The 26,078-nt window shown below is 35.3% G+C and overlaps 1 protein-coding gene across 4 annotated transcripts in view; it reads right to left on the reverse strand.

The window, feature by feature from the left end:
• Positions 1-26,078, reverse strand: part of LOC105488276 (MAM and LDL receptor class A domain containing 1) — a 1,027,522-nt gene that overhangs the window by 475,865 nt on the left and 525,579 nt on the right. For all 4 annotated transcript variants that reach the window (XM_071070418.1, XM_071070419.1, XM_071070417.1 and 1 more), the window contains 2 exons: positions 18,083-18,259; positions 15,135-15,297 (listed from right to left, as the gene is read on the reverse strand). In XM_071070418.1, coding sequence (XP_070926519.1) covers positions 15,135-15,297; positions 18,083-18,259 — 340 coding nt within the window. The remainder of the gene's footprint in view (positions 1-15,134; positions 15,298-18,082; positions 18,260-26,078) is intronic.

Genomic DNA, 26,078 nt, shown 5'->3' on the forward strand with positions numbered 1-26,078 from the left:
TAAAAAAGGCACTCTCCAAGGTTCCACAGTCATTATCTTCTCTTACAGTTTAGTCATGACATTACCCATTTGACATTAATAATTTCCTATAGTCTCTCTCACACACGTTCCCCTTAGAGTTCCCTTTCTCTTTTTTTCCCTTTCTCCCTTTCCTCCTTTTCCCTTGCTTCCCTTCCCTTTCCTCTCTTTCCCTTTGTTTCCCCTTGTTTCCTTTTCTTTCCTTCTTGTCTTTCCTATCAGTTCCCTTGTAAATCACGTCCTTTGTCCCATTCCAAGCAAGTATGTTGAAATTTGATCTCCAGTGTGGCAGTGTTGGGAGATGAAGCCTAGTAGGAGATATTTGGGTCATGGGCACTGATTATCTATGAATAGCTTGGTGCTTTTCTAGCAGTAGTGAGTGAGCTCCCACTCTCAGGAGACTGGATTGATTCGTGTGGGGAAGGGATTAGTGGGTTGTTATAAAGCAAGGAAGCCTCTTAGGCTTGGTCCTTCTTCCCATGTGCCCATTTCCCTTTGACCTTTTCTGCCATGTTTTGATGCAGCACAAAAGTCCTCACCAGAAACTGAGCAGATGTGGGCACCATGCTTCTTGTACAGCCTGCAGACCATGAGCTAAATAAACCTGTTTCATTTATATATTACTCAGCCTCAGGTATTCCTTTATAAAAAACACAAAATGGATGAAGACACCTTCCAAGCCGTTGCTCTTAGATACTAAGTTTTTAATACAATAAAAGAATCATTTATTATTTCCCCATGCTGGGTGTAGCCATCACTTTGCTTGATGAAATTCTATGCAACGCTTTACAGCCAACTCAAAAATTACCTTTCCCATAATGCTTTGGGAGCCTCTCTCCTCAGTTCCCATAGAATACTTTGTATCTTCTTTCTGGTCCTTACATTGTTTTAAATGATACAGTTTTTAAAATCTAAATTTAAAGACTTTACATCTCCTGTTACTTGCATGAAATATTTCTCATAACTTGTATGCAAAACAGCTATAAAATTGCATTTTAACACGCCTTTGAAAGTAATATATCATAGGGTATACAAATAATGCTATAAATATAGTTTATACATTTGTGAGGCAGGGTATGCAGTCACTACATTCTTTTAAAAGTGTAACTATATAAATAAAGAAAAGTCTTAAAAATAGCCATGATGATCTATACTCTTACCCCAAACTTTATTATTCCAGAAACTGCATTACTTTTACTGTCATGCCACTAATAAAATGTCTAAATATGTTTTAGTTACCTAAAGAAAACCCAATCTATATATACTCCCTCTTTTAATCTTATGATTATAGAATTAACTCTTGTAAATTATTTTATAGTGAATGAGAAAATAAACTAGTTCATAAAATGAAAACAATTATAAGTAAATAATTATTTCAATTAAAACAAAGTTCACAGAACTTGTGTATTTCTAATGAGATGATTCATAATGCTTATATTTTTTAAATTTAATTTATAGTTTACTTAAAACTCACCTTATTCTCAAAAATATATGCAATACAGTACAATATAATAAACTAAAAGATACACTCACACAAACACACACACACACAGACACACACACACACACATATATATATATATATACACACACATATATTTACATATAAATAAAGATAATACCAAGAGAAAAGAGTTGGGGCACTAAATGGAGTCAAGGATAAAAGTAGATCACAAAAGGCATTACAGAAATTTCACAGACTTACTAACAATATATGAAAAAATCGGTTCTAAGCTTTCTATGAGTCAATGTAAGGAAGAAAACATAATTAGCAATAATCATGAGAGCCTTATGAAAACACAAAACCAAAGTGATTCTTCAGTAAAATTACATCACGTGCTCATAAAAGTCTGGAAACTAATTTCTCACAAATGTCTTCTCAAAGAGAACAGGTATAACATGATGAACAATTACTTCAATCACATTTTTACAATGAATAATGAAGGGCTTCCAACAGACTATTTCATATAACAAATACTCATCAATTCAATAAATCAATACATGAATAGCCAATAAGATATTTAAATGTGTCCTTCATAAATCAGTCCCAACTTACCTTGAAATGATAGCGCAGTTCTTCAGAGTAAGCATATGCCTTAAATCCATTTTCTTTTAACACTTAAGTGCTGAGGAAAAGGTGATAAAACCTCCAGAAAATATTTTGAGATTTAACAATTATTTAAGAATAATTTATCATTCATGAAATTTTCCCCACAAAATGATGAAGACAGCAATGTTTTTCTAAATTGGAAAAATCATTCCAGAGCCGGCTTGCTCCTCTTATAAAACACATAGCTAGGAAAGTCAGATTATCAACTTGCCAAATAAGAAACAGTCAGAAACAAACAAACAAAAAACTAGAAATTTAGTAAAAGGACTGTAACTCTAGGAGAAGAAATAGTTACATTTGAGGAAAAAGTGTAACAAAAGTACAGTCATGTGAGCGCATACCCAAAAAGGTGATAACGGTGAAAAAGTTATAAAGAAACCATTTTTTGGAGCATGAAATATATTCCCTGGAACTGTGTTTAAAGTTATCTGCCTAGTATGGATAGCAATTTCCAAAGAGTTGGCTGCCCACCCTTGCAATGCTTTATAAAATACAACCACATCTACCATCAAGATTCTGATTTCATTGAATGAAACAGGACCTGGGTATCAGTATCTTTCAATTCTGCCTCCAAGTAATTCCAATGTGCTGCCAATTTCAAGAACCAGATCTTGACTAAGTAGTTCTCAAAGTAAGGTTCCCACACCAGTAGCATCAGCATCACCTGGGAATTTGTTTAAAATGTAAATTCTTAGGGTCTACCCCAGACCCACTAAATCAGAAACTCTAGAGTTAGACCAAGATTCCTGTGTTTTAACAAATATCCAGGCAATTCTGATGTGCTTGAGAATACAGTACAGGTGGAATGTGCTTTTCTAAGTACTAGGGCTACAATGGTGAACAAAATAGCCTCGTTTCTACCTTCCTGGAGCTTGTGATCTAAGAGACACATGGAAGATCCTCCCTTTGCAAAATTCTTCTTTCTGTCTAGTTTATGCCAATAAAACCTGTTCAATTACTTCAACTAATTTTCTAACTTCCAACTTTTTTCTTTCTCAAACCTGTCTACACACAAATATCACAATAAATATTTAATAAACATCAATTATCTTCTGATTCATTTGTATTAAAAATTCGGCAATGGCTCCTGAAAGGGCCACCCCCCACAAAGCTCCTGTTAATCTTCTTAGCACAGTGCTTAAGACTCTCTGCAATTTGATCTAATATATTTTTTCAATCTTATATCACAACATAATAAGTAACATTTCACATTGTATTACGAGACACGTACTTTTGATCCTTATTTTGTCTGCATTTTCTTACTTATGGCTGACAATAACCATATGAAATATGTATTTTTATGCCAATTTTTCAGATGAATAAACTAAAGCACAGAGTTTATATCATCACCTAAGTCCATACAACTAATAAATGCTGGATCTGGGATTTAGATCTTGTGTTATCTGATTCCAGAACTTAGGCACTATAACAGACTAAATCACAGACTCCAAAATTATCAGTCCTAATCCTTGCAAACCATAAATTTTACCTTACATGGTTAAGCCTATTCCACTATGATTAAATTAACAGACTTGAGATAGGCCATTACCCTGGATTATCTGGATAGACTCTAAAGGCAATCATAAGTGTGATAATGAGAGAAGCAGAGGGACATTTGATGCAAGGAGAAGAGGAGGCAACATGAACAAGGAGGCAGAAGAATGACAAGGCCACTAATCCAGGAATGCCGGCAGCCACCAAAAGCTGGAAGAGGTACAGAACAGTCTCCCCTAGAGCCTTTGGAGGGCACAGCCCTGCTGATACTTTGATTTTGTCCCAGTAATAACTGATTTCAGACTTTCTGCCTCTACGACCAGGAGAAAAAACATTTGTATTGTTTAACAGCATCAAGTCTGTGAAAATTGGTAATAGCAGCCACAGGAAACTAATGCAGGCACTGAAACCCTGCTCTCCACTGCCACCTACAGGCAAAACCACTTGTTCCCAAATCAGAATCCACTTAAGAATTTGAGGTTGATGGCCACAGGATTAGGTTCAATGGCATTACTCCCATGTCTATCCAGCAGCCTGGAGACGGTATCAAACAACATAAACCTAAAAGAAATGGGATGCCCAGAGGCTGGGAACACTTTTCCAAAATAAGGCACCAAGTCAGAGTAGGAGAAGCATCAAAGAATACTTATGCTGAAAGTAATCCTAAATACTTGTCAGGTTCCTTCGGTTACCACATACTGAAAGGAGTTCATCCTTGAACTTGTGGCAGGGAGAATCCTGCAAGATGAACATCACTGGTTGACCTAGAAGGGAGTGGTGCCCATGTAGCAGCAGCCTAGTGAGACAGGTTAGATTACTGCAGTCGTGGGATTCCCAGCTGGGTCAGCAACCACAAGCACATGTGTGGTTTAAGGGGACAAGCAACATAAAAGCATCATGTGGATGCCTGGCTCCACATGGTGGGACTTTATCTTGGACTGATGCTACTCAATATGCTCAGCAAGACATGCTAGCCATAGAAAAACTCCAGGATCAAGATGGAGATTCCATCACCTGGAACTAGAGGTCTCTCAGTGGCAAAGGATACTTAGTGAAACAAGACTGCGTCTATTAAAAATGCCAAAGCATGATGGGGTTGTTTACTGCAGCACTATTCACAATAGCATAGACTTGGAACCAACCCAAATGTTCATCAGTGATAGACTGGATAAAGAAAATGTGGCATGTATACACCATGGAATACCATGCAGTCATAAAAAAGAATGAGTTCATATCCTTTGCAGGGACATGGATGAAGCTGGAAACCATCATTCCCAGCAAACTAACACAGTAACAGAAAACCAAACGCTGCATGTTCTCATTCATAAGTGGGAGTTAAACAACGAGACCACATGGACATGGGGGGAAATATCACACACCGGGACCTGTCGAGGGAGTGAGGGGATAGGGGAGGGATAGCATTAGGAGAAACTCTTAATGCAGATGACGGGTTGATGGGTGCAGCAAACCACCATGGCACATATATACATATGTAACAAACCAGCACGTTCTGCACATGTACCCGAGAACTTAAAGTATAATAATAAAAAAAGTCAAAGCAACTAGTTAATCATTACGACAAAAGATTCTTTTCACATAACAGTCAGCAAAATAAATTGCCAGAAGAATTCAAGATATAATTGTAAAAACACCAAAACTACTGAAGTAAAAGTAGAAAATACAGATGAATTGTATATAAACTTCAGTGTAAAATGTCCTTCTAGGCACAATAAAATATAAGCCATAAAGAATAAGATTGGAAGACATAACTATATAAAAAGTAAGAATTTTAAAAAATGAAAATATGATAAACAGTAAAACAAAGGCCAACAAAAAATGGAAAAAATCTTTACAACATACATAACAGATAAACACATCAATGCTTTAAAAAGTCTTACGAATCAATGATGAAAAAACAAACACTGCACACTTCAAACCAAGCCAAGGGCACAAACAGGAAAAACACACACACACATGCAAAATATACTTGGGCAAGGCATAAAAAATGGTGAGCTTCATTAGTACCAAAGGCATAAAAATATATATATATGATTGGATACTATTTTAACTTGTCAAATTAGAAAATATGAAAAAATACTTATATATTCAGCATTAGCAAGCATACAGAAAAACAGGCATCTCAAACTGCTTGCAAAAGTGGTACATTTTTGAGGAGTAATTTAGACTTACCAAATGTCTAAATTACGAGTAATAATTAACAGAAAATTCTACTGTGTATGGTTTCATTTTCCTTTCAGTGCATGATGTGAGATGTGTCAAAGCTATACATTGTTCAATGAAGATTGACTAAAATTGTTTATCACCAAAAGCAACTAATAACAGCGATAACTTGGCCTAGCGAATTTTGGCACCTTCACTTAATGGGATACTCTTGGCCCATAAAATATTAATAAACAGTTGATTACAGGTTGCAAACAAAATTAAAAGCATAGTCAAAAACAGTGTGGTCAATATAAATGCCTATTTATTAAAAATATATATGCATATATGCATAATGTTCATATCATGGTAGTAGGGTTATGGTTAATGTCATTGTCTTTCTTATCTATATATAAACACTTCTCTAAATTAAAAATGTATTTTTCTTTTCATGGTAAAAAAAAAAAAGAAAGAAATTTTGTAGCAATAAAAAAGCTAAGAAATTCTTAACAGTATATGGTCTTTACCCATAGTATTATTTTAGTTAACTTGTATTATCCAACAAAATCCAAAGATAGAGAATGCCTTGGGTATCTTTAAAGACAGACATACAACCAAGAACATCGACCTGACAGGTCATTATCTAAGTGGACCACCCTTTCAGTAAGTAACACTTTCTACTGGGTTTTACACATCTACTTATATATATCTGGTTCCATGCCCAAAGTTTTCTGTTCTCACAGAGTAGGGGCTCAGGAAATACATGCCTAATGTTAAGGATAAATGGTATGCCTACTCGATACCATCTATGAATCTTTTAGGCAATAAAGATGTTTGATTTGAGTAATTAATGTATCTGCATAAATCATTATGTCAAAAGATCATACTAATGTCCTAAAAATAATTCATATTTCATATGGCATATTCATTTTTTCAAGTTCTTGTCTCATTATAGGGAATCCAGTCTAATTTGCATTTACTTAGTAGAGGAAACATGTTTTTCCTACAATCTTTTGGGCAATTATAACAATTCTTTACAGGAGTTGGAATGCAAGTATAATTATTTCATTTTAACGTGGCTAAAGGAAAAGCATATTTAAAGATTATACAATGAAAATGAATTTTTAATTTTTTTTTTTTTTTTTTTTTTTTTTTTTTTTTTTTTTTGAGACAGAGTCTCGCTGTGTCTCCCAGGTTGGAGTGCAGTGGCGTGATCTCGGCTCACTGCAAGCTCCGCCTCCCGGGTTCACGCCATTCTCCTGCCTCAGCCTCCCGAGTAGCTGGGATTACAGGCGCCTGCCACCACGCCCGGCTAGTTTTTTGTATTTTTAGTAGAGACGGGGTTTCACCATGTTAGCCAGGATAGTCTCGATCTCCTGACCTCGTGATCCACCCGCCTCGGCCTCCCAAAGTGCTGGGATTACAGGCTTGAGCCACCGCGCCCGGCCGAATTTTTAATTTTTGAATGCAATTGTAACTGTGATATGAAAGTTATTTTATTATTAGTCAAAAATGTTGTGATCATTGGTAACATAATTTTATAGACCTTTTTACGACTATCTTCTTAAAAGTTTACCTTGTATAGTAAGTATGCTACCTAACCACTCTCTCTCTCTGTCATTTTAGATATGGTTTGTACATTTTCAGCACAAATTTTTCTTAAAGCCCATGTATTTCAAGCGACTGCATTTAATTTTTTTGTATTTAAACATTTAGGTTCAGGGGTACATGCATGGGTTTGTCATACAGGTAAAACTCACGTCACGGGGATTTGTTATACAGATTATTTCATCACCCAGGTAATAACCCTGGTACCCAAGTTATTTTTTCTGGTTCTCTTCCTCCTCCCACCCTCCACACTCAAATAGGTCACAGTGTCTGTTGTTCCCCTCTTTGTGTCTAAGAGTTCTTTTCATTTAGCTCCCACTGCATTATAGTTCGCTAAACATGATGGCCTTCAGTTCCATCCATAATTCCACAAAAGACATGATCTCGTTCTTTTCTAGTTAATTTTAAAAAATCATCCAGCGAAAATACTTTTGAATAAAATCAAAATTAAAGTGATTTAATTTACTTACGCACCAGAAATTACTGATATATATGAAAATGCAAATAATAGGTCCTTAACTCAAGGACAATCTAAAATAAGGGCATTGTTTTGTGTGTTTAGAGGGATAATTACATTTTATATTCAGTCCTATGGCAATACTGCCAGAATACTACTGGACAACAAGCATCAAAACAGTTAAAAGAAAATAACTACATATTTGTACTTGTTGTCTTGGCAAAAAAAAAAAAAAAAAAATGACTACAGTTAAATTTCAGCTGTTTGCACCACTTGCTTTTTATTGCAGTAAAACTGTTTCTAATGACTGATATTTAACCATTATTTTAGATTTAAAAATCTTGATCTGTTAGAAATTATGCTGGGAGAATGTTATGGCTTCTAAACTGGCCTATAAAATATTGGCTTATCTTCTTATGAGAGAAGGCAATACTTCTGGTATTTACTGTCTAAGGGACTAAAGCTTTGAAAATTATTATTGTTACGAAAAAAATTGTAATATTTTTCTCTTTACTGACACTTTTATCCACATTCATATCCAGCACTAGAAATAGAAGGATACACAGAGTTAATGTCACATGGACATAGTCTGCATTATTTGTATGGCTTTTAGTTTGTCATGATGTCAAGTCTGCACAAATGTATAATACAAATAGGAACGTAGGTGCATGAGCAGCAGTGGGGACCATAACTCATTTCCAACTGAAAGATAATGATCAGTGTTATTTTTTTTTTAATGTGGGTACTTCTACTCTTCAAGATAGTGCATATTCAAACAAATGGTTTCTCAACCACCTGTAAGCCAAGTCCTAATATTTTAAGCAAATCCACAACATTTTAAAATATCCATCACCTCCAGATAATCATGAGATTGGTTAATCATGAGATTGGTATGTGTGTTTTTGTTTTGATCCAACAGAAGGACAAAGGTAATTTTGATTAGACAGAGAAGAAATCACTTATGCAAAAATGATTGAGAAAAAAACATCGTGTATTGTACAATAAATGAAGCAAGCCAAAGGGTGCCTTGAAAGGATGTTTTTTAGAATGACTTAGGGTAGAGTTTTCCCTCAAAACTATTTTACAATTATAATAGTTCCCCTAGGACACACAAATTTGATTTTTTTTTTTTTTTTTTTTTTTTTTTTGAGACAGAGTCTCGCTCTGTCACCCAGGCTGGAATGCAGTGGCACCATCTTAGCTTACTGCAAACCCTGCTTTCCGGGTTGTAGCTATTCTCCTGACTCAGCCTCCTGAGTAACTGGAATTACAGGCACGCACCACTACGTCTGAGTATAATTTTTTGCATTTTTAATAGAGATGGGGTTTCACCAAGTTGACCAGGCTGGTCTGGAACTCCTGACGTCAAGTGGTCCACCTGCCTCAGTCTCCCAAAGTGCTGGGATTACAGGTGTAAATCACTGCACCCAGCCCCAAAATTTTATTTTATGTTCTTTAATGGAAGGACCTTAGAGCAATTTTTCTTTCTTCTGAAACTTTTTTAAATTAGTTATTAGATTTAGAGAAAAATGAATCTTCTCTGATCAAAATTGGAATTAGGTGAGAAAGCCACCCTCTCTCTTTTAGCAATACCTTCCCCACTTCTTGCCTTGAAAGCCCCTAACAATGAGATTCTAGAATCATCCAGGAATTATACCAAAAATACAAATTCCCAACTCTATTTCATGATTTTTTTTTCTTTTTAGAGATAAAGTGTCATTCTGTCACCCAGGCTGGAGTGCAACGGCAATGATCGTAGTGTACTACAAAGCTCAATTTCCTGGGCTCAAGTTATCCAACCACTTTTCCCCATTCAATGGGATTATAGGTGCAAGTGACTGCACCTGGCCTCATTCCCAGAGATTTTAATCCAAGATTTTACAATCTGCATTTAAAAATGTATAAGCAAATTTATATATAAATTTTCATTGGTCCTTAATCACCATTTTGAGAATTTCCGCCAAGGGTTCTATGAGCATAGTTAGAAACCAATGACCTAGAATACACGTAGATATTCTACTAGACATCATGTCACATGAATGAAGTGTGAGGAACTTTATTTTGCTTGAGGGGATAATTTTATAGTCCAAAAAAATCTTGATATTAAACATTATTTAACCAACAGATTGGCATTTAGTAAAACAAAATGTATTTGAGGACAAAGAACTTAAAGCTTTGCTCTCTAGCTTTCAGCAATAAAAATGAATAAATTGGATCAAATAAAGGCTTTTCTTATGAGATAAAAATGATCATAAAATTTACAGTGCTTGGCTATGAGCCAGTTTACATACTACAGAAACACTGCCTGGGCTAAGAGACTTGATTAAATAAACTAATTGTGTAGGTCAGAGTACAGGATTCTGAGATCATATAAAAATCACAAACTGAGAGGAACCATTACATGAGACCTGCAAATATACAACAATTTAAGCATATTTAAATGTGAACGATAAGGCTCAGATTCTAGATGGTCCAAGTATCTTGATTCAATGATAAACAAATAACAATTTTTTTAAAAATTTCTCAGTTGAGTAGGACTCATGATTTTGCCAACTGCCTTAGTAGTTGTTGGAGCACGAATGGGTACAAACTGATTTTATTTAACACTAGATTATAGTTCTTTTCTCAAAATACTAGGAAAAATACTTTTCTACTATTCTCCTTCCCTACATAATTTAAAGGAAATGGAAATCTTATTCAACCCCAATCACAAAAAAAAAAAACAAAAAAAAAAAACCATAAATTGCAACTGATGATATTGAAATTGAATGATTTTTTACTTTATCTTTCCATTGCATTATAGTTGAGAGCAGTATTTCCATATACCTTGATTATAACCCTAGAAAAATCACACCAGGTAACCTCAGTTGAGCCCTGCTGATCAGGACAAAGGAAGAATCCACCCCCCGAACTCTGTGCTGAAAATGCCTCCATCTACAAGAAGAGATGCCTTTTTCTAATTCATGTAAAAATTAATAAATTCGCTGCATGGAATTGTGTTACTCTCCCACAAACATAAAAAAAAAAGATGCAATCTTAACTTCATATCACAGAGTTCACTTCAGATATGCCAAGGATAGTCCATTAAATTGTGGATGCAAAAAAAAAAAAGTAGAATATCAGGTAGTTGTGTCATTTCATGATAAAAATGTGCATTTTAAGACCTTGCCTAAGACTCAACTACACAATGAAAACTTCCCTACATATTCCTACCCTACTGCGGCTTTTCTAGACTTTTTCATTGTTTCATTAAGTGCATAATGTGAGAAAATATTTTGAAATATATTATTGTGATTTTTTCCTCTTATACTTGCTTATAAATAATCCTTACTTTACTGAGCCAGAAGCAATCTTTTTCTCCAAGAGAGATGGGATCAGAGAAAGAGACAAGAAAGAATTGACAGAAAGCCTTTCAATTTTTAAAACTAATCTTGAGAACTATTTCCAAAACAACATCCTTAAAAACCTAGCTTTAAATTTCTACAGCAAGATGCCCGAGAGAGAAAAGCCATTTTAAAATTAGTAAAGTTTTCCTTCAAACACAAAAACCAAAATTTGGAAAACTGAGCTTAGAATCTTACTATAAGCTATAGAGTAGGCTATCTGATGCACAAGAACTATTTTTTAAGAAAAGAAAAAATATCAAGCCTTCCTTGGCTGAGGAACGAGCCTAGAGAGAAAAGAAGAAAAGGAGAGGGGATGTAAGGTTAGGTGCCGTTCCCTTCTCCACAATTTATTGTCATGTAGAGCACATATGTTAAATATTATCGGACTATTAAGCATTCCTATTTAAAATTTAATTTTGTATTCTGTAGCCTATAATTATAAAACACAAATATGTTGATGCTAATTAGAAACTAATTCATTCAACAAATAATTATTGAGACCTATTATGCACCAGACACCTGAAAATAATGCAACAAATTGGGAAATCAGAGTTCCCAGGATTCCTCAGGAAATTTTCAGTCTATTGAAAGTGGTAGGGTGAGAGGAAATACAAATTACTGCCTTATAATACTTTGACACATTGCTACTTCTACCTTTACCACTTACACGTGAAATTCTAGTCCACCTTTTCTTAATGTACTTACAGATTATTCATAAGATGTCATTTATTGATATAAGCCACAAAAACCTTCTGTAAGTGCCCTTTGCTTTTTTTGTGTGTGTGAGTCAGAAGCAGCCCAAGGAAAAAAAAATAAAGAAAAACATTTTTTAATAAAAAAATTAAAAATTAAAAAATATTGAATAAAAAAACGGAGCCATCTTAATAGAACAAAAGCAGTGACAAAAGAGAGCTTCAAAAGCAGGGAGAGGGGAAATCAGCCTAAAGAAAATAATTAGATGCTGAAGATGTTGTGAATCTCTTGGGTGTAAGGCCCACCTGCAGAAGGAGGTCCCAGACAGAGCAGCAGAGACACCACTGGTTTTCTTTGAAGCAGCAGCTACAGAGTTTGGGGGTTGTGAAGTTTTAACTGTGGAGAGGGATGTAAAGGGCATAAAGATTTTGAAAAGATTATTTATATAAGAGCATCTGCAATAACATTTCCCCGGATTTATCAGAATGAGAGGAGGAAGGAGGGGATCTCACAGGACTTGGGCACACAATAGAATTGTGGACTACAAAACGGGAAATATACTAGTTACCGAACCTCAGAAAAAGAGAAGATACCAAAATAAATGATAACAAGGAACAAAATGAGGTCACAAAATCCCTTCTTAAAATAATTATTACCATGTAAATGTGAGGAGCAAAAGAACAAGGAAAAATGTAAAGAAAAGGTAAAGAAAATGACACGTGAAAAAGAAGCCAGAGAAGGATGAATACTTGTGCTGGGAAGGGTAGTGGAAGCTGGTAGAGGGAGGTAGGTATGATTAATGGGTACAAAAAACAGAAAGAATGAATAGGACCTATCTGATAGCACAACAGGGTTATTATTATCAGTAATAATGGTACACTTTAAAATAAAGAGAGTAACTGGACTGTTTGTAACTCAAAGGATAGATGCTTGAGGGTATGGGTACCCCATTCATGATGTGATTATACATTGCTTGCCTGTATCAAAATACCTTATGCAGTCCATAAATATATACACCTATCATGTACCCACAAAAATTAAAACTAGAGGTTTCAGTGAGCTGAGATTGAGCATTAGAGTGAGACTCCTCCAAAAAAAAAATTAATAATGAAAACTAAAAAACAGAAGATGAGTACGTGAAAAATAGATACTTGAAAAAATCCATTAAATTACTTTGTATGTCACGTTGCTTAATTTTTTTAAATTCATAAATTCATCTGAGTCGGTAGCAATACATTCTTTCTCCTTGCTTGTTATACAGCAAGGAATATCCTTCTTCCAAGGTAAAATTAATACTTCCACCTACATGTTAGATTCTGCTCCCTATAAACAAGTCCTAATAAAAAACAGGCTGAACAACTATATAACTGCATATAGTCACGTGTCAATTAATGACGGGAATAAGTTCTGAGAAATGCATTGCTAGGCGATTTGTCTTCACCTCAACATCATACAGTATAGTTACACAAAACCACATAGTATAGTTTTTAAATTTATATATGTAATTTTTATATGAAAAATCAAATATCCCAGCACCATTACTAAATATCAATCATTTTCCCTACTTGGTTCGGGAGAATGCAAATTGATATTGCAACTGATATTGAGGAAAAGCACATTAAGTTCAGAAAACATCTATGGAAAATAAAAGGTAAGGAAACTATTAATTTTCACATAAAATACAAACAAAAGAAGTAATCACCATGCAATATCTAGCTCAGAAATTTCAAAAGAGTCAGAATACTGCTAAGCTAAAAACTTAAACAGAACTGTGTATTAATACACAGTCGGAATGATGGGAGGGAGAGAAATAGGATTTGGGGAAAGGAATAGAGGTTCCATTCCTCATAATAGGATGTCAATAGAGGAAGCCAAAATTTTTGAATCAAGAAATGACTATATATTCTTTTATAAATATGGACTAGCACCTATAACCAGTCCCTAATAAAAGTGAGAAAGTATAGAGGAATGATCTTGGACATAATAGGGTATCTCCAGGGAATTGGATTGACGTTACTGAAGGAATGTCAGCTGTTTGTCATTATAAGACTGTCAATTCTCTTTGACACTTTTAGACTAGACGCATGCAGTCACTGTGATAAAAATGTGTTACATGTGATACATAAAGATGACAGTGGTAAACAGAAAAAGTTGGTACATAAAATACAAACATGCTTACAACACTAGAAAATATTCACGCATTTCACAAAAGTGAAAAAAGTTCAAAATGGACAAAAGCCTTAATAGTCAATACAATAAAGAAGAAATATACATTTGCTGTGTAGTTTGCTCTTCTTATCCCACCCCAGCCATGCTGGTCTTCTTGCATGGGCCTTTCCCTCTGGGTTCCATTCAGAGAGAAATGCTCCATCACTAACAAACCCTTTCCTTGTTTCCATTCTGCTGTGTAGCAGTTAACAGCATCTGCAACGCTTTCTATTTATTGACTTACTGCCTGTCTCCCTAAGGAGAGCCAAAGACCATCTGTTTCAGTCACTCCTTTATTTCTAGTGCCTACAGCAGCATTCTCACACACTAGGTATTCTATTTCTTCTTTGAAGCAACTTCACAATATTGAGACAATATGAAAATAACTGGGAAATCCACTAGTTGAGAACAGATTAGTAAACTGTTGAAAGTCATTACAGTGAAATACAAATAATGATGAATATTTAATGGCATGACTTACTGAAAAGTAGAAAAATATTTTCATCTATGTTGAAAATCCGCACATTTACCTGTGTTCATACATGTATAACAAATACGCATCAGAGAAAAAGTAGAAAGAGAGAAAGGGGAAGGTGGGGAGGGGGGAAAGGAGGCTGAAGAAGAGGAAATGGGAGGAGGAGGTGGTGGAGGAGATGGAAAAGGGGAGAAGGAGAAAAGAGATTTGGGGAGGAAAGAAATTCATAGATCATTTATAAAACAACATATTAACAGGGCTTTTCAAAGAGTGATAATATTAAATTATTTTGTTCACTTATTCATGCTCTTCTCGGGTTTCTATGAGATTCACGAGAGCATTCGTTGCTTTTATAATTGATATTTTTTTTCCATTTTATATGAAAGAAAACACACAGCCTTCTTTTCAACTTAACATTCATCTTTACAATCACATTGGCCTAGGATAAGGTGGTGGGGGCAGAAATTTGGGACACACTTAATAAATATTTCCCAAGAGACATGTTCAAAGTACACGGTCACTTACTGTGTATGATCCACCGATGGCCTGTGGTTTTCTTCCCCATGATGAATGCTAATCCCGTTCCCAAGCCCCCATCTGAATGTGTTTGAATCTTGAAGTAAATGTACTGGGATAGGTTGATACCATTTACACAGGCTTCTTTTCTCGAAGCTGCAAACTTCCATAACTTGGACAGGGTAGAACAAAGAAAAGGTGAGCTAATAAGTGGCAATTTCAATCCGTACAATCTTAATCAGCACTTTCTTACTCTTGTTTTTAATTATAATGTAACTTTCAAACATTATTAAAATAACTAGGCAAGTGGTCTGTAAAATCACTGGAAGAGTTTCAAAGAAATCTAGGTTTTTTCTAGTCAAATATTTATGGGAATAAAATATAGAAAAAATACATATACTAATGATCCGGTTTCATGAGGTGGTGAGATTTTAATTAGCTTCTACAGCAGCAATTTAAGCAGTTCCATTAACCAATTTCATTCCTTGCCTGATCTCCAACTTCTGACAAGTCTGTTCTTTTCTCAGCCTCTGAAGGGGTTATCGCAAATTCCCAACTACAGTTTAAGCAACGAGATTTCCAATAACTTTCATATTGGACCTGTTTCCTAGAAAGTTTTATAGTTTCTTGTAATAATTTTATTTTAATATCACAGGAAATTACAGGTCCACTGATTTTTTTAAAAATGTACAGGTTATACGTAAAACTGTTATCTGAATTCTCTCTGAATGTGTTCATATGTCTAAAATCTTCCGCTGCTGAATAAAAAAGAAAGATTCAATTCAATGAAGTTCTTGTGTATACTATAGAAAACCTGGTGTGCACTCTAGCTTTTAAATGACATTAACAGGGCCAGCATACCACTATGACCATTTAGAAATTTGGGTATATGAGTTAATGTAAAATCTGAAAAGGAAACATTTATAAAAGTGCTTTTAATCATGACATTCAGGTGTATTAGTTAATCTCTGACATTAATTGTTTATCTTGTGAAGGGATTTAGGATCCAATATGTCTCTGTTCTTCATATCATTTAAAAGATATAATTTGTAGGCTTTTAAAAGAACCGTTAGAAAATATAACGTGTCAAGCAAGATGAATAGGTTCTAGGGATCTGCTGTACAACATTGTAGTAGAGTCAACCATAATGTATTGTACCCTTAACATTTTGTTAAGAGGGCAGATCTCTTGTTATGTTTTATTTGTTTGTTTTTTGTTTTGTTTTGTTTTGTTTTTTGAGACATGGTCTCACTGTGTCACCCAGGCCAGAGTGCAGTGGCACGATCTCGGCTCCCCCTCCTAGGCTCAAGCAATTCTCCTACCTGATCTTCTTAAGTAGCTAGGATTACAGGCACACACCACCACACCCAGCTAATTTGTGTATTCTTTTTGTAGAGATGGGGTTTTGCCATGTTGGCCAGGCTGGTCTCGAACTCCTGGGCTCAACTGATCTGCCCACCTTGGTCTCCCAAAGAGCTGTGATTACAGGCATGAGCCATTGCACCTGGCCATGTTATGTGTTTTTATCATAATTTTCAAAATCAATTTGAAAACTTGTGCAGTTTATAAGCAGATTTGTCATAATATTTTATCTTACAAAAGGGTGGAAGAGACAAAATCTCAGTTTATCCATAAATAAAATGGTAATAATTCATTTATAGTTGTTCAAAATTATAAAAACTCTTTGATTCAAAATAACTTAATAGTAGGCATTCATTTAGACATTTAAAGGATTTATCAAAACTTTCCCTCTAATCATAAATGACATTACTAAAATGGCAAAGTTGAACTTACAGGAAATTCAGTATTCCCTAAAGATACTCATTATGTGTAATTTATTAGGTTTTGTATAAACTCTTACAAACACTACAACTTATATAAGATCATAAGGGGATTTGAATGCCTTCCCATGAGGAAGTCTGACCACCACCACACTTTCCATTGTATTATTTTCCATCTGTGGTGCATGACATAAATCCCTGGGCAGCTTGAGTTAATTACTGTCTCATCTTCTGCACAAAGTGAGTCGGCTTTGCTTTTATAATTTTTTGGTCTAGATTAGATAGTTAATTGGTGGTGTATTTGTACATTAAGGAACATTTTTTTTCTGGGTTGGAAGAATAAATATGAACCTCATTGGATTTCTTAAGTCCTAGAATTTCTTCACAAGGTTGCCATAAAATAAGGGTTTCACTACTCTCTCTGTGTTATCTGTCTGTTCTGAGCCCTTAATATTATCAAGACACTTGAGAAATATGATGGTAGAGTCAATTCGCAGGCTACTCCATGAAGAACAGGGAAGGGAAAGATATTACAAAGTGTTTACTCCTTCTGATCTTATGCTTTGCTCATTCAGACACAGATTGATCCTTCTCCTCTAAGACTGTATCTTTGGCTTACAAATCCACTTTTAAATTAAATAGTTTGTCTTTGATCCATTTAGGAAAAGCCACTGAATTGGCAGGTAAAAACTAGGACACAGGGGACAAAGGTCCCATTTGCATTAAGATAGGTTTTCTCATTAATTCTGCATATTTTAATAGTACTAATGTTATATGTGCATTTTGGCAATGGCAAAATTTGAATGAATTAATCTGACAGTGCTATAAAGCTACCTCCCTAAACATTCCCTATTTTATAGTGTGAGGAGTACAGATCAAAGGGAATGGATGGAAAGAGCTACTAAATGCTACTCCCAGAGTCAAGTAAAGTTTGTGAAAATGAGTTTTCAATCCAAAACATTAATCTAAAGACACGTATCTCTTACTGGGCCTGATAGAAAATGCATTCTGATTCTTCCATTACAATTTTCTGTATGAATAACTGTTACATTTAGAAGTTGCACTAACTCATGTTGAAAATATCTAACTATGATACTAGGCTGTGCTATTTAGATATTACACTTGTATTTTCTTATCTATTTTGTAGCAATAAACAAATTTTAAGAATCCACCTACCACAGGATGCTTCATCTGATTTGTCAGGGCAGTCATATTTAAAATCACATTTCTGCATTTTTTCGATGCAGTGACCATCAGACCTGCAGACAAATTCATTGTCTGTGCAGTTGTGTGGAGGTAATGTTACAGGAACTGAGATTTCGGGTGGAGTTGGGAAGTCTGCTGGCAAATTACCTTGATAAGAAAAAATATACAGGCATCATTTAGCAGGTTTTCTACTTCTTTAAAGATTTTACACAATGAAGCTTTCTAAATATGCCTTACAATTAATATCATAGAGAGCAGTGGGTAGTATTGATTACTCTGCTAAAATAAAATTGAGGTTCTTGATTTAGTAACAGTAAATAACTAAATAACTTTGATCATGAAAAATGATTAAGGTACAGATGGAACTTACTGAAAAGTTATTCAGAGCTCAACAAATACATGGGAGGCCCAAGGCCAGGGCTTAGAGAATCAGCAGGAACCAAGGGAGTTTCAGATTCTGGAATTAAGAACCAGAGTAAAGATCTAAATAACTTTCTAATCTACTAGGTAAATAACCTTTGTTCTTCCACTGCTACAATAAATCTAACGTCTCCTCATCTTTGTTTAACGTATTTTCACATATTCAAAATGCAAGGCTTCAGGAAAGAGTCAAACCAGAAATCCTCACCTAGAAGTTTTGTACAAGATTACAATTTCTGAAATTACTGAGGATGGAAGACATTTATAGATGTTGACTATTAGTTATTCAATAAACGTATATTGATAACATGTCTGTGCCATACACATGGTAGATGCAGGGAATCCAAGCTGTGGAGAAAAAGTTAAATATTAAATCTGAACTCAATTGAACATGGACACAAAGAATGATTAACAAGTCTCAGAACGGGTTGTGTGAGCCCCTTGAGGCTTTCATCCAGCGTCGTTTCGAAGAAATCTCTATGTCAATCTATTCCTATGTGTTAGTTATTGAAAAACAACAGACAATAGCAAAAACAAGTCGACCTTTTTGTGTTCCTTAGGCCCCATCAGGAAGGACCCTTGTGACTGAAGCTCATGCCAAACAGCTCATTACAAAAAGAGCTAGGGTCCCAGACTGCGCCGAAGCTTCATGAGACCTCTCCTTGTCTGTGCATGGATGAGTGGCCAACTCTGGAGCCCAGGCTGTTGCTTCCCAGTTTGGTGGTGAATCCTCCATAGTCTGGTGAGTGTATATGTATGTATGTATATGTGTGTGTGTGTGTGTGTATATATATAATTTTGTTCACTTATTCATGCTCTTCTCTGGTTTCCATGAGATTCACAAGAGTATTCATTGACTTTTAATTGATATTTTTAATTGATACATATATTTTTCCCTTCTCCCCTTCCAATTACAATTTGCTTATTATATCATTTGCTTATTATATCTGCATTACCATTTATGTGGGATAAAGTTTGTTTACCCTTAAAGGTACTGTGTGTGTGCCTTTTCTTCTCCCCTCACACATTTCCTGCACAGAACACAAGTCAAATATGCCATCTCTGCCATTATAGTTAACAGTCTAGTAGACAAGGCAGTCAGATATATCTTTCATTACAGGCATTTGGGATAAATTTATGGTAGAGATATAACTCCAGGGAAGCAAGAATGGCATCTTTCACCCCTGCATCCATAGTAAAATTCACAGACCATGGTACATGGTAGGTATGCTAACATGGACAATTGAATAGATGGATGGATGGATGGATGGATGGATGGATGGATGGATGGATGGATGGACCAATGAAAACCAGAGTGAATGAATGAACAAAATAACAAATGGAAGATTTCACAGTATATTGAAAGCAAACAGAAGAAAACCATATATCAAATGGGAGTCAAATAAGATGCCTTGGCAAGCTGATGCTTAAACTGACTTTCAAAGGTTGATGAGCTCATCTTGCTAGGTGAAAAATAATACAAGGTTTTTATGGGCAATGAGAAAAAACTTGTGTGAATGCATGGAAATATATTAAACTGTTTTTTTTATTTTAAATACTGTGAGAGTTTAATATGATAATATCTTGTGATATGATAAGCATGCATCTGATTGACTCATTAGATATGGAATGGGAGAGTAGACAGTTACCATAAAGAGCCAGGTGAAATCAACTTAGGAGTCCGAAATAAACACACAAAAACGTGGAGAAATAACAAGATATAAAATGTCTACTTCAAGATACACTTTTTGGCATCAGTGTGAAGCATGAATTGTAGGTTGCTCTAACATTGGGAAAAAAAATAGTTGTAATAGTTAACCCTTTCCTTTAATCCAGGCAACTAATAAACTAAAGCAGAGATGGTTTAAAGAAAAGAGCAAAAATCTGAGCAATATTAAACGTCCAGTATCTGGAGGGCTGGGGATTTACATGCTGTTGGGAATTCAGGGAAAATCCAGTAACTAGTACTTTATTTCTTAGTTCAAGTGTGGAGGCAATTAAGAACTAAGATTGAAGATAGAACAAAATATCAACTTTTTATTGATATAGCTAATCCTGAAGAAAATTGCCTATTTCTGTAGATAAATGGTCCTCTAAAATGCAAAACGCAGAAATAAGACCCAGAACTATGCCTTACAGGCTACCCTGGGTGAAACTATAGCAAGGAAGAGGTGACCAGATTTCATATTTCCTTAGCTAGTAAACACTAAAAAGAAAAGAGGAGGTGAGGGACCAGGCAGGCATACTCAGGTTCTTCTTGAAAACCCACCAATCCATTGTTGCTCTTCCTTCCTCTGGGAAGGAATGAATAAGAGGATGAAGAGAGACCAGGAATGTTAGGCTACCAGATAGAGCTCAGTGTACATGAGAGACTAAGACCAAGGAAATAGTATTCTGATCCCATAGGGGTGAGTTTGAAATGATTAATGGATTGTTAAGCAAATCAACATTCTATTCCCCAGATCAGATATATAAAATACAGAAGAGAAGGAGTCAGTTTTTAGGAATAAGAAATATTTTCTCACCACATATGGTGGCTCACATCTGTAATTCCAGCTCTTTGGGATGCCACGGCAGGTGGATCACTTGAGCTCAGGATTTTGAGACTAGCATAGGCAACGTAGTGAAACCTCATCACTACATAAATGAAAACTACAAAAATCAGCTGGACATGGTGGCCCACACCTGTAGTTCCAACTATGTGGGAGGCTGAGGTGGGAAAATCACTTGAGTTGGGGAGGTTGAGGCTGCAGTGAGCTGAGATCACACTACTGCACTCTGGTCTGGGTGACAGAGTAAGATCCCGCCTCCCCACCCCCATGCCAAACTAAAAATTAAAAATTTTAAAAAAAGTAAAATAAATGTAAAAATAAATATTTTCTATCCTAGAATCCTAAATATTTTCTATCCTAGCCAATGACAACACAAAAAAAGCAGATCCTAACAGGTTGGAAAATTTATCCCACATCCAGTTTGATATACTCACGTCTAAGTCATTGAACAAAAATAAGAACCCAATTAGAGGTGAAAGTTATTACCTTCCATAGAAATCTGATGCATCCAACATTATAAAATTTGAAAAAAAAATTTGAAAGAGAATCATTTTATCATGATTGAATACTGATGATTTTTAATTTTTTATTATTATACTTTAAGTTCTAGGGTACATGTGTACAATGTGTAGGTTTGTTACATATGTATACAGGTGCCATGTTGGTATGCTGCACCCATTAACTCGTCATTTACATTAGGTATATCTCCTCTGCTGATGATTTGGAAGATGTTGAAGGACAGAGTTTGAATCAGAGAAAGAAAACTTCACTAACCTTGTTGGAAAAATATTTTCAAATAAATCTAAAATGAGATTATAAAAATTACTTGTGAGGGAATTTGCTGAGAACTGCAAAACATTCAATGGCCAGGCTGATGGATATTTTATATATCTCAGTGGAATATACTGAACAAATTTCTTTGAAAATCATCCTTTCAAAATGTTCAAATACAAGGTCTTAAAAATAATCTTCTAATTTGATTGCTAAATTTGTTGTGACATTTCAGAGCATAATTCACTTACATAATTTTATTGAAAATATATATAACTAAAATGCATTAGAAGATGCATGTAAACATTTTATTTGTATGTCCTATATCAAAAATGTCATCTGGAAAGTGACGTATTTTGTCAAAGTTTCAATGAGTGTTTGCCTTTAACTGAAGCAGGATGTCATGTTCTTTCACTTTAGCACATGCTCATCCAAGCTGGTTTGCTCCATATTTAGATAATAAGGTTTTAGTTGAAGACAAAGATTGTAATTCCACAGAGATGACTGTCATTTGCACTGAGAAATGCGTTCTATGCTCTAATTTAGGCAGCCATTTTGACATGTGTTAATTTCAAGAGAGAATGGGTAAATTTGTGTTCCAAGCTCAGGGTAAATACACATTACTAGACCAATAAAAGTCTTAAAAAACAGTGGATCACACATGTTTTGCTATTCTTCAAAATAGAGATTTACAATTAATCATCTTGCCTTAATACACAGAAACGTCAATAAACAGCTAAACGGAAACACATATATGATGTTCTTCACTGACTGTACTACTTTAAACTTGCTCGATAATGCACTTCTAGTCACAAATACCTAGGATTTACTGATTTTTGATTTTATTTATTATTTTTATTTATTTATTTATTTATTTATTTATTTTTGAGACAGAGTCTCGCTCTGTCACCCAGGCTGGAGTGCAGTGGCAGATCTCAGCTCACTGCAACCTCCGCCTCCTAGGTTCAAGCGATTCTCCTGCCCCAGCCTCCCAAGCAGCTGGGACTACAGGTGCCCACCACAAGGCCTGGCTAATTTTTTTGTACTTTTAGTAGAGACTGGGTTTCACCGTGTTAGCCAGGATGGTCTCGATCTCCTGACCTCGTGATCCGTCCGCCTCGGCCTCCCAAAGTACTGAGATTACAGGCGTGAGCTATCGCTCCTGGCCGATTTCTGATTTTATTACTCTTCCTTCAAGAGAAGAGCATTTCAGGGTAGGATAGAAGCCCAGTGAATTCAGCGTCAATAACTTTACATTTGAGACAAAGAAGACATCAACTGAACTGCTTCATATTCAATTACATCTTCTTTTCTTTAAAAAATACCTTTATGAATAATTTTAAACATTCATAAAAATTAAGAAAATTATATAATAGATACATGACTCCACTAAATAAATTGTTATTGCAGCATTGCTTCAGATCTTTATACTAACAAAAAGAGGAAGAAAGAATAGAAAGAAAGAAAACATTTCTATAAAGCTCAGACCTCATTCTTCCTCTTTCCACTCCTTCACTAATGCCTTCAGAGGGACTCTTATCCAAATACTAGTTTGTACCAATTTGTATTTTCTCATGTTTGTTTTCTAATTGTTTTTATTGTGGTAAATAGAGTTAAGGCTATTCACATTGTTGTACAACAGATCTTTAGAGCTTTTCTTAATCTCAAAAAATGGAAACTCTATATCCATTAAACACTTGTTCTCCTTCCTTCCTCCTGCCAGCTCTCGGTAAACACTTTTCTACATTTGTTTCTATGATATTGACTACCTTAGATACTTCATATGAGTTGAGTCTTACAATGGTTGTACTTTTGTGACTGGCTTATTTAGCTTAGCATGATGTCCTTGAGGTTAATCTATCGTCCTAGTCAGTTCAGGCTGCCATAACACATTATCACACAGTGAGTGTCTTAAACAGCCATTTATTTACCTTAGTTCTGAAGGCTGGGAAGTGCATGCTCAAGGTGCCCGCAGATGTGATGTCTGCTGAGGGCCCACTTCCTGGTAGGCAGCTGGCCATTTTCTCCTTGTATCCTCACATGGCAGAGAATAGGGAGAGAAAAAGCAAGCTCTCTCCTGTCTTTTTATAAAGGCATTGATTCCACCCATGAAAGCTTTACTCTCCTGACCTAATTATCCCACATACAAACACCATCACGTTGGGGGCTGGAATTTCAACATATAAATTTTGGGAAAATACATTCAGTCCACAGCATCTATGTGGTAGCATGTGATGGGATTTCCTTCCCCCTTAAGACTGCATAATATTCCATTGTATGTATATACCACATTTTCTTTATCCAATCATCTGTTAATAGACATTTGGGTTCTTCTACTTCTCAGCTATTGTAAATAATGTAGCAACAAACAAGGGGAGGCAAAAATCCCAAGATTCTGCTTGAAATTATTTTGGATATGTATCTCAAAGTAGGATTGCTACATCACAGGATAATCTTATTTTTAATTTTTTGAGGAATGGTCATACTGCTTTCCATAATGGCTAAACCACTTTACAGTCCCACCGAGAATGCATAAGAATTTTGATTTCTCTATATTCTCACGAATGCCATTTTTTATTATTTGGATAGTGGCCATCCTAATGGGTATGAGGTGATGTCTTATTGTAGTTTTGATTTCCATTTTCCTTAAATGGTCATGTTGAGCATCTTTTCACATGCTTGTTGGACACTGGTGTATCTTTTTGTTCTCAGCAACCCCCAATCTGACACTCTATTCCTGTCAGCACTTAGATCAGCAATTATAGTATCATGGAGACTAGTTTCACTGCTCTAAAAATCCTCCGTCTATTCATCCTACCCTCTCCCCTAAACAATGGCAAACACTAACGTTTTTACTATCTCTATAGTTTTGCTTTTTTCCAGAACGTCATATTGTCAGAATCAGAGTATGTAGCCTTTTCATATTGGCTTATTTTGTTTAGTAATAGGAAGGTAAATTTCTTTCATACCTCAGCTTGATAGGTCATTTAGCACTGAGTAATATTCCATTCTCTGGATGTGATCCAGTTTATTACTTATTTATCTACTGAAGGTATCTTGGTTGCTTCCAAGTTTTAGCAATTCTGAATAAAGCTGCTATAAACACCTATCTATATCGAGGTTTTTGTGTGAATATACTCATTTGCGTAAATACTAAAGCACCTGATTGCTGGATGATAAGGTAAGGCTATATTTAATTCTAGAAGAAAATATCAAACCTTTTTCAAAGTGGCTATATAATTTGGTATTTCTACCAGCAATGAATGTGAATTCCTGTTGCTCCACATCCTTGCATTTGACATTTGACATTTTAATTTGTATTTTCCTAATTATTGAAATTATGAAAATTATTGAGATTGTAAAAGTTATATAATTTTTACATTAAGAAATATTTTTAGTGGGAATGTAAATTAGTTCAACCATTGTGGAAGACAGATTACTCAGGGATCTGGAACCAGAAATACCATTTGACCCAGTAATCCCATTACTGGGTATATACCCAAAGGATTATAGATAATTCTACTATAAAGATACATGCACACATATGTTTATTGCAGCACTATTTACAATAGCAAAGACTTGGAACCAACCGAAATGGCCATGAATGAAAGACTGGATAAAGAAAATGTGGCACTTATATACCATGGAATACTATGCAGCCATAAAAAAAGAATGAGTTCATGTCCTTTGCAGGGACATGGATGAAGCTGGAAACCATCATTCTCAGCAAACTAACACAAGAACAGAAAACCAAACACCGCATGTTCTCACTCACAGTGGGAGTTGAACAATAAGAACACATGGACACAGGGAGGGGAACATTACACACCGGAGCCTGTGGTGGGTGGAGGGCAAGGGGAGGGATAGCATTAGGACAAATACCTAATACATGCAGGGCTTAAAACCTAGATGACAGGTTGGTGGGTGCAGCAAACCACCATGGCACATGTATACCTATGTAAAAAACCTGCACGTTCTGCACATGTATCCCAGAACTTAAAATATAATAAAATAAATAAAAGATAAAATTTAAAAAGATATAATTTTAAATACATATTTTTAAAGGGCCACTTTGGTATTTTGCATGAGTTAATGTACCCAGTCAAACATTTTTAAATTCTAATAATAGTGACATAATATAGTAAACATTAGGCAGGTCCTTTTTAAATGAAATGGTATTTGGGTTTTGAACTTTAGATGAATGGAAGTTTTCTCTGTATCAT

This window comes from Macaca nemestrina, chromosome 9 (genome assembly GCF_043159975.1).
Source record: "Macaca nemestrina isolate mMacNem1 chromosome 9, mMacNem.hap1, whole genome shotgun sequence".
NCBI classification, from domain to species: domain Eukaryota; kingdom Metazoa; phylum Chordata; class Mammalia; order Primates; family Cercopithecidae; genus Macaca; species Macaca nemestrina.